Here is a 17,802-nt window from a genome sequence, read left to right on the forward strand (position 1 = left end):
TCTGTTATTGTTTTATTATTACTTTGAACAGCAGAAGAATGTTGATGGATTGCCAAGTAAAAAAAGTCTTAATACATTTCGACCTCTTTGTCTTCTTGTGTGTTTTAAACTCTCTCTCTCTCTCTCTCTCTCTCTCTCTCTCACACACACACACACACACACACACACACATTCACACAGCAGGTTTAAAATTCAGCTTTGATCAAATATAAGGTGAACGAGAGATAAAGAGAGAGGGAGAGAGAGAGGAATGGTTCATATCTTTGCGTGTCTCGGCAGGCTCTGTGTTTTCAATGTGTTAAATGTTTTAAATGTGTCTCTCTCTCTCTCTCTCTCTCTCTCTCTCTCTCTCTCTCTGTTGGTTTGTTTCTCTCTTCAGCTTCTTCTCGTTCTCCGGCACTGCAGCCAAACCTGATTAGATATGATCTGTAATTAGTTTACATAACACTTCTGAGGGAAGGAGAACACACCATCAAAGCATCCGTATATTAAAGATAACACTACCTCTCTAATTCATTATTGCCACCTTCAAAAGAAGGACTTAGCAGGAGAGCAGACACACTTGTGCCTTTTCTTATTGGAAACAAACCCGTGTGTGATACTGATAGTGAAGATCATCACCTTTTAAAATGCCAGGATGTCCATGACTGTAAAATGTTGCCAAGATCAGCTCTGCTCTGTTCCGCTGGACACTTCTATGGAGATTATACAAGCTGTGTCTGTTTGACCAACCTCTATTGGTCCCATACCTATATGTTTTGGAGGTATGATTAACCCATGCACATTTTCTCTCATTCTCTTCCTCCACTCTCTCTCTCTCTTTTCTCTTCTCTGTCTGCAATAGATGTGTTTGTATGTAAGACTCCTGCAATAGCTGATATTGTGATTTTGGTGGACGGCTCCTGGAGCATTGGTCGTATCAATTTCCGGCTGGTGCGCATGTTCCTGGAGAGCCTGGTGAATGCCTTCTCTGTCAGCTCTGACCATACACGCATAGGTAAGGAGATTCATGCATTATCATCAATAATCAGCATTATTATTATGTTACCGCTTAGCAACACCATAGCAACCACCTGGGATACCATAGCAACCACCTAGCAAGGCCATATTGATCACTTTGCAACACTATAGCAATTACCTAGCAACACCATTGCAAACACCTGCAATATATGGCTATATATACCATATAGCCATATACCATATACCATATAGCAAGACTATTGCGACCAACCAGCAACACTATAGCACTCATGTAACAACCACTTAGCAGCACCATAATAACCAGCTAGCAACATCATCGAAACCATCTGAAATACTATAGCAACTTCGTAGACACCTTGCAACTGTCTGGAAATGGGAACCACTTCAGCTGTGCAGCCATTCTGCTCTTCCCTCAATAAAGGCACTTTTCGTGTTCAGGTGTTTCTCTTTACACTGTGCTAAAATGACATGATGAGTGGATGCATGTAAACAGTCCACAGGTGCTCATTAAAATAAAACATTCGTACAATAACTTTAATTGAAAGCTAAGAATGTTATTGCTTCTCCTGTAAAATAACATTTGTAAGATATGGTTTTATTCTGACATCTTATATGACATACAGCATGTACACAAGATATGTTATACATACTGTAAATGCAGTCTTATGCAATAGCTTGAGCACCCCTTGTCAAATTACTTATGTTGTTGATTTTCTGTGTAAGTGTAAATACGTTCCCATCCTCTACCGATAACACACCTCTATACATTCCAAAGCATCATTGCATAATTGACACAATATAAAAACTATACAACTTTATATATATATATAAAGAATTATGTCTAAAAAATGCAGAAAAAAATGTATAGAAAATAATTTGTCTACTGAGGTGCCTGATATTTTGCATAAGACTGTACATAAACATGTAAAAAAACAAACAAACAAACAAAAAAAAACATTTACATTCTGTCATGGTCAGTACAAAACCCAGAAATGCCAACTTTACAAGACAAGAAAAAAATCTTTCAAACTTTCAATGGAACGGTCAAAACATTTTATTCTAGATCCATTCATCATGAAATTGTGACCTAATGCAACTGCCAAACTCAAATGATGTGAGAACAAAAAAAAACTTGAATTGACAGGATTGGCCCAGTACAGTGGAGACCCCAGGATTGAGTGGCACCTGAACACACACGCCACTAAAGATGCTGTTATCAATGCCGTGAAGAACCTGCCATACAAAGGAGGAAATACACTAACAGGTACACACACACACACACACACACACACACACACACACACACATTTCCAGCTCTCCTTATTTCTCCTCCTTTAAAATCTCAATTACCCTCATCCGCTCACCATAATGTTGTGTGTGTTTTCAGGTCTTGCTTTGATGTATATTTTGGAGAACAGCTTTAAGCCTGAGTCTGGATCCAGGACAGGTGTTCCGAAAATCGGAGTATTGATCACAGATGGGAAATCTCAGGATGATGTCCAGAGCCCTGCTCGGAGCCTGAGGGAGGCGGGGATAGAGCTGTTTGCCATCGGTACCCCTCCATTGCGCCTCCACACAGTACACGTACAGCATTGAGCTGGGGAGCAGTGAAATTTGGAATGATGGTGCTCCATCCAAGACTTTTGGGATGAGTTGGGGAGTTGGGGATGAGGTGGGATGATGATCATTCACCATCCTAACCTCATTTATGCTCTTGTCACTGAATACAATCAGATGCTCACAGCAATGCTACTAAATCTAGTAGAAAGCCTTCATCCATGGACAGTATATAAAGTTACTCCAAGAAAAGTAGGATACCTTTGATTTAAGATGAAACAATGAATCAGTAGGTGTCCCAATACTTTTGTCCATATTGTGTATTTCTTCATGGAACTAAAAGTGGTTCTTCTATGGCATTGCTCAAAGGAACATTTTAAATTTTTTATTTAGAGTTCAGTTATCTGTATATTCAAATAACTGTAGTTCATATTCTGTGTTGCTGTGCTCTTCAGACTGGTCTGTTATGCAGAGGCTGTCAATCAGGAAATAATCATGAATATGGACAACACAGAAAATGGAAAATACAAAACACTCTTTTTAAGAGCTGTTTTGGGAAAAGGAGGGTTTGGGATTTGGAAAGTCATTGAAATACACTAATTAGCCCGAACATTATGGTCACCTGCTTAATAAGATTTTGGTTCTTGCATGCCACCCAAACAGTAGTACCACCCACTACAAGACCTCTGAAGGTGCTCTGTGGTATCTAGTACCAAGATAAGAACACCAGCAGATCCTTTAAGTCTTCTAAGTTAGGCCAGACCACTTTATTCCAACTCTCAGAATTCCATTATAGGTACGTCCAACGGCAGACAGGGGTTAGCATGGGCACTCTGACATGTTTACAGGTACATTGCCCCACATAAGCATGGGCATGACATTGTGTGTTGTGACACATTCCCTCAGTAACCATCATTAAACATTTCTGAAACGTGCCACAGTAGCATTTCTGTCGGTTCAGATTAGAGGGGATAACCTTCATTGCCTCAAGAATCCATGAGCCTTGGGCACTGATTTGTGGTTTGTCCCCTCTCAGACCGATTGACAGATTGTCAGCATCCATTCACCCCTGCTAACCAGCAGCCCCTCAAGCCTTGCCGATTTGGAGGTGCTCTGACCCAGTTGTCTGGGCCTAATGATTTGGTTCTTCTCAAAGCCTTGCCGATTTGGAGGTACTCTGACCCAGTTGTCTGGGCCTAATGATTTGGTTCTTCTCAAATGTGTCTGGCTCCGAGTGGCTCGGCTGACTAAGGCGCTGACACCATGGCTTGAGGATTGTGAGTCTCTTATCACTCCCAGTGTGATGCTGGCTGGCACAGGCGTCTGTAGGCTGATGTCTCAGAGCTGAGGATCCAGCACTTTCCTCCAAGTGCATTGGTTGCCTAGTGAGGCTGCATTGGTGACAGTTAAAAAAGAGGCAGTGGCTGACTTCACATGTTTTAAAGAATGCATGTGCTCGTCCTCACCCTCCAAGTGAGTGGGTGGGTTAATTTGCTCAGCTAAATTGGGGTATTTAAAAAAGGTTCTGGTTCTTGATCAGGTCTTCGCACCTGACCATTTCTGCCACATGTCAACTATGACAAACGACTGTTCACGTACCATGTAATGTACTGTTTATAACATATCTTATAGGGGCGTTGCTAGTGATGGAGTAGTTCACGTGAATGGGGATTGGGTAATTGGCATTTTAAATTGGGTAGAAAACGAGGTAAAATTAGATAGCTTAAAAAGCCACTGTGCAAAATTATCCAAAAGCAGTGTTCGTTTGTTCTTCTCCCACTGAACCAGATTCAACATAGGCTTTAAATTATCCATCTAACTGAGAAGTCCTGCTTTGTGAAATATTTATCAGCAGCGCGTGATTAAATGGCTCAGCTATCAGATTCTTCACTTCTTGAATGAGGTGTATTGGAGCAGTCGAAGCACTGAACTGCAGTGCTGTAGCTCTTTTCATACAACTGAAGATATTGATCTGAGGCTTTCTGATTGGCTTTTAGATCAGTGTCCATTTCGAGTCTTTGTGTGTGTGTGTTTGTGTGTGTGTGTGTAGGTGTGAAGAATGCTGATGAGAACGAGCTGAAGGCGATCGCCTCTCCCCCAGAGGACACCCATGTGTATAACGTGGCTGACTTCAGTGTGATGAGCTCGATAGTTGAGGGGCTGACCCGAACGGTGTGTGGGCGGGTGGAGCAGCTCTACAAGGACATCAGAGGTCAGCACACTGATTACACTTGATAAGGGCAGTCAATAAAGACTGTCTACTATGTTACTAATTGAGTAATCTACTAATTATTTTCAGTGATGAGTCATTGGAGCAGCTGATAAACATAAACATAACTGAACAAACATGCAAAGCAACTGTAAGCCTTTAACCCTGGTTAGGTAAATCAGTGCTTAATGATGGTAAAGCAGGTGAGCTGCTGATGGGATTGAACACATCTACGCTGTGCTGGCTGGGGGCGTCCAGGAGAAATCTGGAACCCAGCTGTGTTCTTTAAAGTAGCTCACAAGATCTCAACTATTTTCTTCTATATGAGAAATTCTTGTTCCTTTTTATGTTTATGTTTATGTTTATGTTTACCTGCAGAAGAGTTTTAACAAGATCTGGAGTTTTTACAAGCAAGAACTCGCTTATTGTTTAGATAGATGCATTTAAATCATGTGAATAGGTGCCTAAACCTTCTACTCACTAGTGTATATAAGTGACTTCACCAGTGTCTGTATTACAGACTGGGGTGAGTCTCAAATTTAGTCCTATGTTAAGATCTGACTCAAATTAGAAAACTCTAAACTGCTCAATCATCGATTAGATATTAGCAAGCCACCAACCATCTGCACAACCATCTATCCTGGAAGAGGCACACACTCACAGCTCATTTTAAAGCTTAGTAGCTCTTAAAGAAGAAATGTTGATGTGGGGTGTCCTTGGTTTAGAGATAAGTGCTTTGTAAATGGAATACTTTATTATTATTATTATTATTATTAATAATAGTAATAGTAATAAAGGTTATATTCTAATAATAATAAACATTTAACCTGTATCTGTGTCTGCCAACACTCAATATTTCAGTATCGGCACTGGTATTAAAAAAGATAATGGGTGTGTCCCAATTGTGTACTAATTAGTAGCATTATTAACATGAATTATGAACATGGTTTCGGTGGATAATATTGTCTCACATTGTAATGCGAAACAAAAATGGGAGAGCTACTCAAAAAAAAAATAGTTGACAACAATGCAAGTGCAGTGATGACAGTGGCAGGAGAACAGTGTATTTTGGCATAGCAAAGCTTCCCCACTTCCTCTTAGTACTAAATGGATTAACCCCTTAACTCACCAAGGCATATTACACACTAAGGTGTAGAGGGACTCCTGTAAAAACTGGTGGGGCTATTCTTTGGTAATAGAAGTTTGTAATAACACTTTTGGCCTGCCAGTGATCAATAGGCCTTTTAGGGGGTAAACATGTTAGTATGTTAATTTTTGCTGTACTAACTAAACTGCACTACTAGGATAAGTGTACAGTATGTACCTCAGAGTATTAGTGTGTCGTACATCTATTAGTCTAACAAAGAGCCTAATAGACACTAAAATATTCATAATTAAATATGAAATATCGATTTTAAACACAGAACTTTACAATATTAATCTGGAATGGTAACAACCATACACTTTACCTACCAGCTGATATGTATGTGTGTGTGTAATCCATCTGTAACTCTCACATTTCTGCATACACGTAGGAGAATCCGGCCCAGCAACAGCGCCGGCTGCACCCCGTGACCTTGTCACCTCAGAGGTCACAGCCAGGAGTTTCCGGGTATCCTGGACTCACGCCCCTGGCACTGTGGAGAAGTACAGAGTGGTATACTACGCCTCTAGAGCCCAGCCAGATGAGGTGTGTGAAGGAATGCATGCACATGTGTGTGTGTGTGTGTGTGTGTGTGTGTGTGTGTGTGTGAACTATATGCATGCATATGTCTTTGTGTGCTGTTACATGCTTACTACTCATTAAAGTAAATCAGCTGACCACTGACTTTATGTTTATTAGGGTTTATTCTAATGTTATATAAAGTTTTACAGGTAGACACTCTCACTGACCACTGACTTTATGTTTATTTGGGTTTATTCTAATGTTATATAGAGTTTTACAGGTAGACACTCTCACTGACCACTGGCTTTATGTTTATTTGGGTTTATTCTAATATTATATATAGTAATAATAATAATAATGTTATATACAGTTAATGGTGGAATATCTCAAAGGGAAGAAGTTTTATGATTTAGTTTTATAGATTCTCTTCACAAGTGTGTAAAGGCAGACTGCATGGCTAGGTGCTTAATGTTATACAACTGTGGCAGTGATGCTGAATGAAATACCTGAATTCAATGATTAAGAAGTATGGCCCAGTATAGTGTATGTTAAGCCCAGATCCTACAGAGTGGAAAGACATCATAACCACAAAACAATATAATCTGGGTTACACATATGATATCCTGATTTTACACATAGCAAAATAGATATTACAATATGAGCCGCACGCAGCTCAGATGTGTGTAACCTAGTTTGTGTCGATTTAGTGACAAAGTATAAGATAAACCCTCTGTTCTAATTTCGCTTGTCCAGATTGGTTAAGAGTCTGAGTGCAATTAAATCTCTGTGGCCTTAATATTGGCTGAGTAATTGGCCAGTGATTTATTGCTCAGGCTCTAGTGTACGTGTGTCTTTGTGTGTACTGTACGTGTTCACCGCATGCTGTGTGTGTGTATTATCTGTATCTGCAGGTTGTAGTGAATGGTGATGAGAACTCCGTTGTGCTGCAGTATCTCAACTCTCTGACTGAGTATGAGGTGGCTGTGTTTGCTGTCTACAGTAATTCTGCCAGTGAAGCGTTAAGAGGAAAGGAGACCACACGTGAGTGACCTGCTGTGACACACCACTGCTTTAATGGTTCCTCTGCTGGGTAATAACCAGTCTAGTCTACAGGTCTTTCTCATGTTTCTCATGTTTCTCATGTAGCGTGACCTGGGAGGTTTTTATGTGTCCTCTTGGTTAGGAGCTGATTATTGCCTTGCAGCTCACAGGGGGTGAACTGATTCTTTAGACACATGACTCTCCTATTGTCCTACTGTCTTTTGGAGACCCCCAAAATTATCTAAGAGGCTTCCTTAAATTACTAATTGTAATTGTGAATCATAAAATTCACTATTGTGTATAATTATATTTCCAAAGCAAACAAATTAATTAATTATTAATTATCGTCCCACTGTGCTGCTTGTGAAGCCCCTTGAGAAAAGTATACACAGCTGCAAAAAGGAAATAAAATAGTGGCAAAATGAAGCATATTTGGCTTTGTTGAACACTTCTTCAATCGCATAACAAAAAAATTTTATTTCAAACATTCTGGAAATAATACATCTGAAATATATTGTAAAAAGAGTACAGCATTGACTAGTGTACAGTATTGCCTGGTGAGTGCTTAGCTGACATGTTGTAAATAGATGAGATATAACATGTGATGTGAGATACTTACAGTTGATGTGAAATATTTAAATAATTGAAGACATCATTGCAATATGGACTACATATCGCTAATAGCGAGTGGGATACCAGCTCATCCAGCATCCTTCGGTTATGCCACAATCAGTGCATACCAGATATGCTAACGTTAGCCTATTTAGCTGAATGGCTGAGTCTAAATAATCATGACCTAATGTGATCAGTTGTAATCTGAGATACTCCAGTTTGGTTCAACACAAGACTGCTATCTGCTTCTGTTTGTTCTCGCACTGCCTTCAGACAAAGCCATGGTTTCAAACCCGCTGATGCTGCGGTTGCTAGGTGCTTGAGTATATGGACATACGTTTACCTCTAGTAAAGTTTATGCTCATCTGTGCTGGTTGAATTTGGATCCAGAGGCTGTGTGCTGAGGGTAGCCATGAGGATAAGATATAGTCAGTGGTTGGAGCTAAAAAGGACTGAGGTTAGGTGGGCATTAGTGTGATTGAAGGTGTAGTATGGTGGGAGATATAGGCTGCTTGGTGCACATTCTGGCATTCATATTATATTCAAGATTGGGAGTAAAATCCTGTGAAATCATGTAAAGTGAGCTTGGAGGAGAATGCCAGACTTCAATGTTGAGTCTTCCAGATATATCGTGGGCTTAATTCAGGAAAACACTGAAGAAGGGAGCTGCCTTCCAATGGGGTGTAGAATCTGCTCATGTTTGTGTATCAGTTCACTTAAATGTTAAGTGTCAGATCGTAAACGACCACAGCAGCATAGAAAGGGAGTAGAGTATAGAGGAAGGGAATGGGCTGGGCCCTTTGAGTTAACAGTGTAACAGTGAAGATGTTTACAATAGTATATTGTAGATGTTTAGTAGATGTTTACAATAGTATATTATTCTTTTTATTCAGGATAATGAGGAATATTGAAAGCTGACATTGAATCAGTTTCTTGTTGCAGTTTTAATTTGACAGTTTAACAGCAATGACTGTTGTCTGAAAGTATTTTTATGAGACATATAATTGGCAAGTGTCCTAGAAATTTGAAAGCCAGCTCCAATGTGCCGAAAAAAGTGCATTTCAAAGTAATTTATTATGATAATGATGACATATTGTCATATATTGCCCAGCCCTGTATCATCTGCCTCATAGTGTGAACCCACCTCTCTGCCATGTGTGCTATAACTTGATCATAAGCAGTCCCAAATTTGAAACGATATGCCTTTATGTCTACTATATGTCTTTTACTTTTTGGTCAGCTGATCAGTTCAGCTGGATTCCAATATTCCAATGTCATCTTTTTAAGACTTAAGATGGCATTTTGAGCTACCTGGCACCTTTTTTTTCACACTTTTACAATTGAGGGTCGACCTTTCAGGCATATGGGGTGCCATGGAACTCTACGTTAAAGGAACACCCATTGCTTAAGATTATTATCACCCACTGAGCAAGTCTGTTCAGCGTCTAGTGTTTATAATTCATATAAATATATAACATCATATACAGAGCTCAGAATATGCTCAGTTTGGTCCATAGACCTACATTTTCTTGAGCAGGGCATGGTGTGTGATATTACTTCCTTCTGAGACCCCAGATCACAAAATGATGCACCAGAAATGTTTACATAGGTATTATTGAACATCATTAAAACAATATTATATGCACTTGACTCAAACTCCTACCTGCAATCATTGCTACTCAGAGGAATTTGGCACTTTTATGCACCTAGTTTGGTGCTGTCTGGCTGTTCTTAAATTCTGGCATCAGCTTGCTGACGATCTCACAACTTTTGTTGAACAGGATGTTTCATGCTCAGCTTCTGTTTTAATTTGGAATGATTTTGCTGCAAGAAAGCTACTCTGTTTCCTGACAATATCTCGCTTGAACTCGGTTGCTAGTATGCATGGATTGAGTCTGGCACCTATTAAGTCATGTCAAGTCAAGTCAACTCAAGTCAAATTTATTTGTATAGCGCCTTTTACAACTGTTGTCGTCACAAAGCAGCTTTACATAATTAGTAATTAGTAAAAGACAGAGACAAAAAGGAAATAACGTAAGACATGAAGGATCAAAGACCCCCATGGGAGGGGGAAGTCATGGGACATAGCAGATCACTGTGGGGTATCTCTGCTGCTTTGCACTTGACCATTTGTTTGCACATGTTGACCCTGTTCCATTTTTTACTAATTTTCTTATTCTAGCATTGTGTTTTTTATTTTGTAATGCACCACCACACCCAGGAGTAGTTCAAATGGTTGGTGTGGCACAACAGATAACACCATAACCTGCCACTGAGCTACCACATCATGTGGGAGACTGGGGTTTCGATTCCCGGTCTGGGTGACTGTGCTGTGCTACACCAATAAGAGTCCTTGGGCAAGACTTCTAACACTCCACTGACCCACCTCTGTAATACGAGTAACTTTGTAAGTCGCTCTGGATAAGAGCGTCAACTAAATGTAAAATATTTATGTAACTTGACAATTATTTATATGTTTTCATATCAGACAATATAGCAAACAAACTGTTAGGCACAAAAAAAAATCCTAAGCAGTCTGAACTCAACATAACTCAACAAAACACATGAGGGTCTGCTTATTAATAACTTTAAACCCCTGTGATCTATAAATAGACAGTCCTCTGTCACTGTTGTTAATGTGTTTGTGGCTCTTCTGTGTGTGTACCTTTGACTGTATTCAGGTATTTTAGTCTAAAATATGCAGTGAGGGGACCAAACTTCAGCCCCCAGTCCATTTAACCCCATTGCTGTGTTTCAGACAGAGAGAATTCAGCAGGGATCAAATATATTAGCAGGATTAATACCCTAGTCCCTGGTTTCTTATTAATGCACACACACACAAGGCTGATAGATGGCTGTGATTCTAACTGACCTTATGTGAAAGTTAATGGAACTAGAGAGAAAGAACAGGTGTGTGTGTGTGTGTGTGTGTGTGTGTGTATGGTCCCCCTGCAGACAAACAGACTGATAGAGTGGTGGACGGACTAAAAAAAAAAATCCTCTAAAGCTGCAGCTGAGCTTGAGGACTTTGTTTTTCCAGTCACTAGTGTCTGATTTGTCTGGCTACATGATAGACAATAGATAAATGACCGGATATCAGTCCTACACAGCGCTGTAGAGGACTTTTTTGCAGAATTGTTCTAATTCATGTGCAGTGAAAGCCTTTCGGGCATGAACTGCCTGTTTAAGTTCTGCCACAGTGTCTACGTGAGTTAGTCTTCAGGTCAGGCCACTCACCTCCACCTTAATTGTGTTTCTTTTGAGCTGTTCAGTGATGAATTTGCTCTTGTGCTTCAGATCATTGTCATGCTGCATATCCCGAATGTGCTGTAACTTCAGATCTTGGACTGCCGAGCAGGTGTTCTTCTGCAGGATTTTCTGGTCAATTAGGTTACTTTCACACAGCAGGAACAGAGGCCCAAAAGATGATTTTCCACCAAAAGCTGGTCACCCTATCTTTTAATCTGACTTATATGCAACATTCACATGAACAGTTCACGCTCCTAAACTGACATAAATACAAAGAGCAATGCTTCACATGAGATTTCAGGAGCTAAGGAGATCAAGTGGCTGACGTCTGGGGTTAAGACCGAGAATGCGCTCCAGCTGTATAGATTTACAATTCCTAACTGTGACCTTCCTCTCTACACCATTCAACATTGGTCAGTTTCAGCCCATAGGACTACTGTTGTCCAGATATTAATTGGGTAGTGGTCCATTCTTAGCATAGCAGTGATACTGACTTTATAGTGTTAATGGAATGTGTGTGGTGTTATCAGGTATAACAGTGTAGCTGGGGTTTAACACATGCCCTAGGTTCAGAGTGATCTATCACCCAACAATGTTCAGACCCAGGGGGATCTGTGGTCAGAACCTGACCACTGATGAAAGCCTAGAAGCTGTTTAACACAACCTATGCATCAACAAATGACCTGCAAGGTGTATTTCTGATAAAGTGGCCAGTGACTGTATATCTTTCTCACTTGTCTCTATTTGTGTGTGTGTGTGTGTGTATGTGTGTGTGTGTTTGTGTATGCATGTTTTCAGTGGCCTTGCCCATGGTGAATAATCTGGAGCTGTATGACATCACACACAGCAGCATGCGTGTGCGCTGGGGAGTTGCAGAAGGGGCTTCTGGGTACATGATCCTGTACGCTCCGCTGACTGAGGCCGATGTAGCAGACGAGAAGGAGGTGAGAGAGAAGCTCTAGTACTGATTTTAGACCTACTTTAGGAATCAAGAATAGAATCATGTTTGAGTTTATTATCTCCAGATATGAAAAGAGTGTCACATCAATTGCACATACACATGTGTGTATGTGTGTGTGTGCGTATGTGTGTGTGTAGGTTAAAGTTGCAGACACTGTAACTGAGATAGAGCTGGAGGGTCTAACTCCTGCAACTGAGTACACAGTCACTGTCTATGCCATGTATGGAGATGAAGCCAGTGACCCCAGGACTGGACAGGAGACAACACGTAAGTGTTATTATAGATTAAGAAGGAAATTTTAGAATGTATGGAGTTTTGTGGCACAACAAAATGTTTTCAAGGTATGTAATTAATGCAGTTTTATGATAGGACACATGAACCTATGCCATCAGAAAAGTCAATAAATAAGATTCAACTTGCAGCAGTGACAGAAGTTTAACTATACATACATATAAAAACTAGCTTACCTTTATAAGTAATGCAGCATCACTGCTCATTCGCTTTTCCAGCAGCAGAACTGTGTACAGGTATACAGCAGAACTACATACTCTCTGCAAGGTTACCCAGCACTTGGAGGATTCAAATCTCCCCAGAATCTTTGGGCACATTAAAGTAATGATTCTTAAGCAGCAAGACTTGTGTTTGCTTGTTGCACAACGGCCTTTAAGTCCTAGAAAAAGGCACTGATGTCAGTGTTGCAATATATATAGTATTGTATACATCTTGAGCTATTCCAGCCGCTCTGGGATACCAGCCACAAGAGTTCTTATATCGCTCAACATGGCATCTGTTTATGGATAAAGTCCCGCCCTTCAGCAAAAAGAGCCCATTAGCTTACTTTTATGTCCTGAGCTGAGGAGAGTTGGTGTGACGAGCCAGTGGGGAAAGTCCCCCTCGATTTGGAGATCTACAGTAGTGCAGTAGCCAGAACAAGGTGGCAATTTTAGACCGTCAGTTTTTAGTATTTCGGTCTCTCCTTATTTCGTAGAGATCTTCTGTGACTACAAATAACTGTCCAGTGTTGCCAAAATGCCATCAAATGATCAGACCTTTCTATAAGACTTTCTATAAGACTCTTCATCAGTAGTAAGACAGGAGCACATTGCATGCATATATTGTCTGTACGCTACATTTTGTGATGCATTATGAGTGTTTGATAGTGACCTATATGGGGCAGTGGTGGCTCAGCGGTTAGAGCTCTGGGCTGTCGATAACAGGGTTGTGGGTTCGATTCCCGGGCTCGGCAAGCTGCCACTGTTGGGCCCTTGAGCAAGGCCCTTTACCCTCTCTGCTCCCCGGGCGCTGGAGTTGGCTGCCCACCGCTCTGGGTGGGTGTGTGTGTGTGTGTGTGTGTGTGTGTGTGTGTGTGTGTGTGTGTGTGTGTGTGTGTGTGTGTGTGTGTGTTCACTACCAGATGGGTTAAATGCAGAGGACACATTTCGCTGTACACTGCTCAACCCAACAACCCTGTCATAGAAAACAATGATTTTCATAACATTGTGACTATTAATACAAAGAAAATGATATTTCACATTGATTGGCACATGTGCTAGGTGAGGCACTTGACCACATTAAGAACTATGGCCATTTTAGAATGAAATTCACCACCTGTGACTATGGCTTTTTATGTCTGAAAAAAAGGATACTATTAATAAGGATTTTATGCCTAAGATGGGAAAATATGATTCCTGGAGGATGAATGTGTCTTTTATGCTGTGAATGTTAAAAAGGGTTTGCTCTTGATTAAAATTGTAAAAAGAATTGTGGAAATATCACCTTTTTAATTAGAATGTTATAATTGAGAGCAACCAAATTAAAGTGGGTTCTTTGTCAGACATTTGGTTGGGTGTGAAAAGTTCTCTCTCTCTCTTTCTCGCTCCAGTTCCTCTCACTCCTGCCCGTAATCTGCGGATCACTGATGTGTCTCACAGCTCGGCAAAGCTCACCTGGGAGGCAGCGTCTCGTAAAGTGAACGGCTACCGGATCATGTACGTGAAGACGGACGGAGTTCAGACCAACGAGGTAAAGGCGGCTGTGGCGGCTGTGCTGAGGAAGCACTGATGAAGAACAGTCAGACGTGGGATTCGGTTTCTCCTATCTGTAGCTGAAACCCTCACACACATCATAAATTCATACACACATACACATAAATCAGGGGTTGTACTGATTTACAGAGGGTGAATTGATTAACAGAGTAAAGTGATAAACAGAGTAATTGATTAACATGATATATTGATTAACATGATTATGTGATTTACAGGGTAAATTGATTAACATAGTATATTGATTTACAGAGGGTGAATTAATTAACAGGGTAAATTGATGAACAGAGAGTGAATTGGTGAACAGAGGTATATTCATTAACAGTATCTTGATTAACAGAGAGTAAATTAATTGAGTAACAGAGTGGAAATTTATTTACTAATTATAAATTGATTAACAGGGTAATTGATTGACATGATATATTAATTGACAGGGTAATGTGATTTACAGGGTATTTTGATTAAGATGATATATATATAGATTAAAAGAGGTGATTTGATTAACAAGGCAGATTGATTAACAGGGTAAATTGATTGACGGAGGGAAAATTGATTATCAAAAAGTAAATTTATTAACAGAGTGTGTATTTTTTTTAGGGGAGACGAGGGTGTTACAGGGGGGAGCTCATCTTGTGACAGTTTGTTGTGACAGTTTTTACAGCTTTTTTTTTACTTTATCTGCCCTTAGGTTGAAGTGGGGCGCGTTACAACATTGTTGCTAAGCAACCTTACCTCTTTGACTGAATACACTGTGGCCATATTTGCCATCTATGATGAAGGACAGGCCGACTCTGTTACCGACAGCTTCACAACTAGTGAGAATAACCACTTTCGTGCACACACACAGACCCTGCACATGGGTTTCATGTCAGCAGCTGCTTCATCACTTTTGAGAAAAGATGTACGGTAAGCGGAACCTTTCCTGTTGTGTGTTGTAGGAGCGGTTCCAGCGCCGCAGAGTTTGAAGAGCAGTGATGTATCCACAGACCGTTTCAGAGTGAGCTGGCAGCATGCAGCATCTGACGTCGCCCTGTACAAACTATCCTGGACCTCTGTGGGAGGAGGAGAGACCAAAGAGGTACTGCAACCACATACAGACACACACACACACACACCTGCCTTAACTTCTACAGAATCAACACTACACACTTGCACACAAACATAACTCTTGGTGTCATTCTCTTTCTTTCTCGCTGTCTCTCTTTCTCTTCCTCTTACTCTCTTGCTTGACCTTCTGCATCTCTCTCTCTCTCTCTCTCTCTCTCTCTCTCTGTAGTCAGTGATTAGCGGTAATTCCAACTCTTATGTGATTACGGGTCTGATGCCCCAGACGGAATATGAGGTCTCCCTGACAGCCATATACAAAGATGAGGCAGAGAGTGAAACACTCGAGATCAGCCAGACCACAGGTAACCTAGCAACACACAACATTCCCACCAACTCTGAAAATACAGCATCACACAACAGTCAGTAACCATTTAAACTACAGGTAACCTAGCAACATGCAACAGTCTCATCATCATTGAAACTACAAGTAACCTAGTAACACACAACAGACTCACCGTCACTGAAACAAAAGGTAGCGTAGGAACAAACAACAGTATTACCATCACTGAAACTCATCACCACCACTGAAACTACAGATAGCGTAGTAACACAACACAACAGTATCACCATCTATAAAACTGCAGGCAATCTAGCAACACACAACAGTCTTGACGTAATTGAAACTGCAGGTAGGCTAGTAGCTCACAAAAGTAACACAAGTAACCTAGCAACACAACATTTACGCTATCTCTAAAACTACAGGTAACATACTAAAACACAACAGTCTCTCCATCCCTGCAGTTACAGGTAACCTTGTAACACACAACAGTCTCACCATAACTAAAACTACACAATACCTGCAAACATTTTACCATCTCTGAAACTACAGCAACACACAACATTCGGACTAAAGGTTACACTGTAACACACACACCTCCATTTTGAACTGAAGGTAACCTAGCAACACACAAACCTTTTTATTTTTAAACTAAAGGTACCTCAGCAACACACTATTGCCAACATCACTTAAACCACAGGGGACCTTAAACAAACCATTACTGAAGCTACAGGTAGCAGCAGAGTGATGTTTTCCTGTCACATGATGTTTAAACTAGCTACAGTTGGAAGAGCCATTTCTCTGCTGTGGAAGACATCATTTTAATAGAAGTAGCAAAAATAAGCAAAACAAATGGAAGCAAATCTCCAGGCACATTTTCAGATCTGATGACAGCTTAGGCACAATGTTTATCACTGTACATACTGGGCTTAGAACCGCAGAGATAAGCTTGTTTTTGCTGATTTATTTTCCTGTTCCAGTTCACCGTAATTCGCATCTTTAATCAGCAGGGATTTGCATTGCTAAGTGTTGTGCATCTAAATGTAGAATTATTGTTTTGTTTATTATTGACTTCATTTAACCTAATGTACACTGGCTACAGTAATTCCATGTGTTGGATTCTTGGAGTCCAAGAATGAGAATTAGTAGCGTATCTTTCTATGAAATGACTGTTTTACACTGCGGACTGACTTTTACACCTTCCTTTTCTTTCTTCCAGCTGCAAGAACAACAACCGTGACAACCACAACTACCACCACTACTACAGCAGGTAAATAAACATATTTGTTATATTTATTTATGTGGCTCAGTTGTTTAAGCGCTGGATTATGGATCACAGGGTTGTGTGGTTGAGACCCGGGTCCACTAAGCTGGGCCGCTAAGCAATTGGGTGTTATTCATTTTAAAAGGTTAGCAATCGTAAACATACACTGTAGAGGCTCAGAGTCCGCTTGGAGAAGTGCAGTTCACGTGAGGATGCTTTTGGTTCAGGTGCTGCAGCATTGATGAAGTACTATTATGGTAGGCCAGGTCCGTTTTACAGTGCACTTCATTGTCCGCCTTACGCAGCGCCTTATGCAGTAAAATGGTCCCACACTCGCACACCGGTATCTATGTGTGTCAGTTATAACAATCTGTTTAAATCAATGAGACTGGAGCTGCGCAGCACCCTCTACAAGGCTTGAGTGATGCAATAGCCTCATTTAAAATAGATGGACATTGGTGACATAAATTAAACAAATTCTTTTTTTTTTTTTGAGGCAAAAGCATTTTTTGTAATTGTATTCGAGTTGCTCAAATCCAGTTATAGTCAAGTCCAATAATATCCAATTCAGTAATTATACTTATGCTAAGCAGCATTAGCAGTAGCATTTTACCTTAAAATACAGTCATGAAAGTTCGGACACCCCATGAAAACCTTTATCTTTTTTAATATATTTAAACATATGGACATTTACTTGAACAATATTGGGAGATGGAGGCAATATAACTTTAAACATAAAACAAGGAAAAAGTTAGAACAGCTCCACATTTGATTTTCCTGGGTGGTGTTCAAGGAGGAAACCCTTGCTGTTGAAAGAAAAAACATCACAGCAAGAC

The 17,802-nt window shown here is 40.4% G+C and overlaps 1 protein-coding gene and 1 long non-coding RNA gene across 9 annotated transcripts in view; one reads left to right on the forward strand and one right to left on the reverse strand.

The window, feature by feature from the left end:
• Positions 1-17,802, forward strand: part of LOC140544167 (collagen alpha-1(XIV) chain-like) — a 103,393-nt gene that overhangs the window by 32,484 nt on the left and 53,107 nt on the right. For all 8 annotated transcript variants that reach the window (XM_072667575.1, XM_072667583.1, XM_072667591.1 and 5 more), the window contains 13 exons: positions 845-997; positions 2,126-2,245; positions 2,369-2,533; positions 4,589-4,750; positions 6,283-6,437; positions 7,325-7,454; positions 12,114-12,259; positions 12,414-12,543; positions 14,159-14,298; positions 15,007-15,133; positions 15,257-15,396; positions 15,595-15,727; positions 16,922-16,972. In XM_072667575.1, coding sequence (XP_072523676.1) covers positions 845-997; positions 2,126-2,245; positions 2,369-2,533; positions 4,589-4,750; positions 6,283-6,437; positions 7,325-7,454; positions 12,114-12,259; positions 12,414-12,543; positions 14,159-14,298; positions 15,007-15,133; positions 15,257-15,396; positions 15,595-15,727; positions 16,922-16,972 — 1,752 coding nt within the window. The remainder of the gene's footprint in view (positions 1-844; positions 998-2,125; positions 2,246-2,368; positions 2,534-4,588; positions 4,751-6,282; positions 6,438-7,324; positions 7,455-12,113; positions 12,260-12,413; positions 12,544-14,158; positions 14,299-15,006; positions 15,134-15,256; positions 15,397-15,594; positions 15,728-16,921; positions 16,973-17,802) is intronic.
• The window catches only part of LOC140544233 (uncharacterized), a 69,755-nt gene continuing 66,235 nt past the window's right edge, over positions 14,283-17,802 (reverse strand). Inside the window, exon 5 of the long non-coding RNA XR_011978230.1 lies at positions 14,283-15,370. This is a non-coding gene — a long non-coding RNA (uncharacterized lncRNA). The remainder of the gene's footprint in view (positions 15,371-17,802) is intronic.

The sequence above is a fragment of the Salminus brasiliensis genome, chromosome 2 (assembly GCF_030463535.1).
Source record: "Salminus brasiliensis chromosome 2, fSalBra1.hap2, whole genome shotgun sequence".
Lineage (NCBI taxonomy): Eukaryota > Metazoa > Chordata > Actinopteri > Characiformes > Bryconidae > Salminus > Salminus brasiliensis.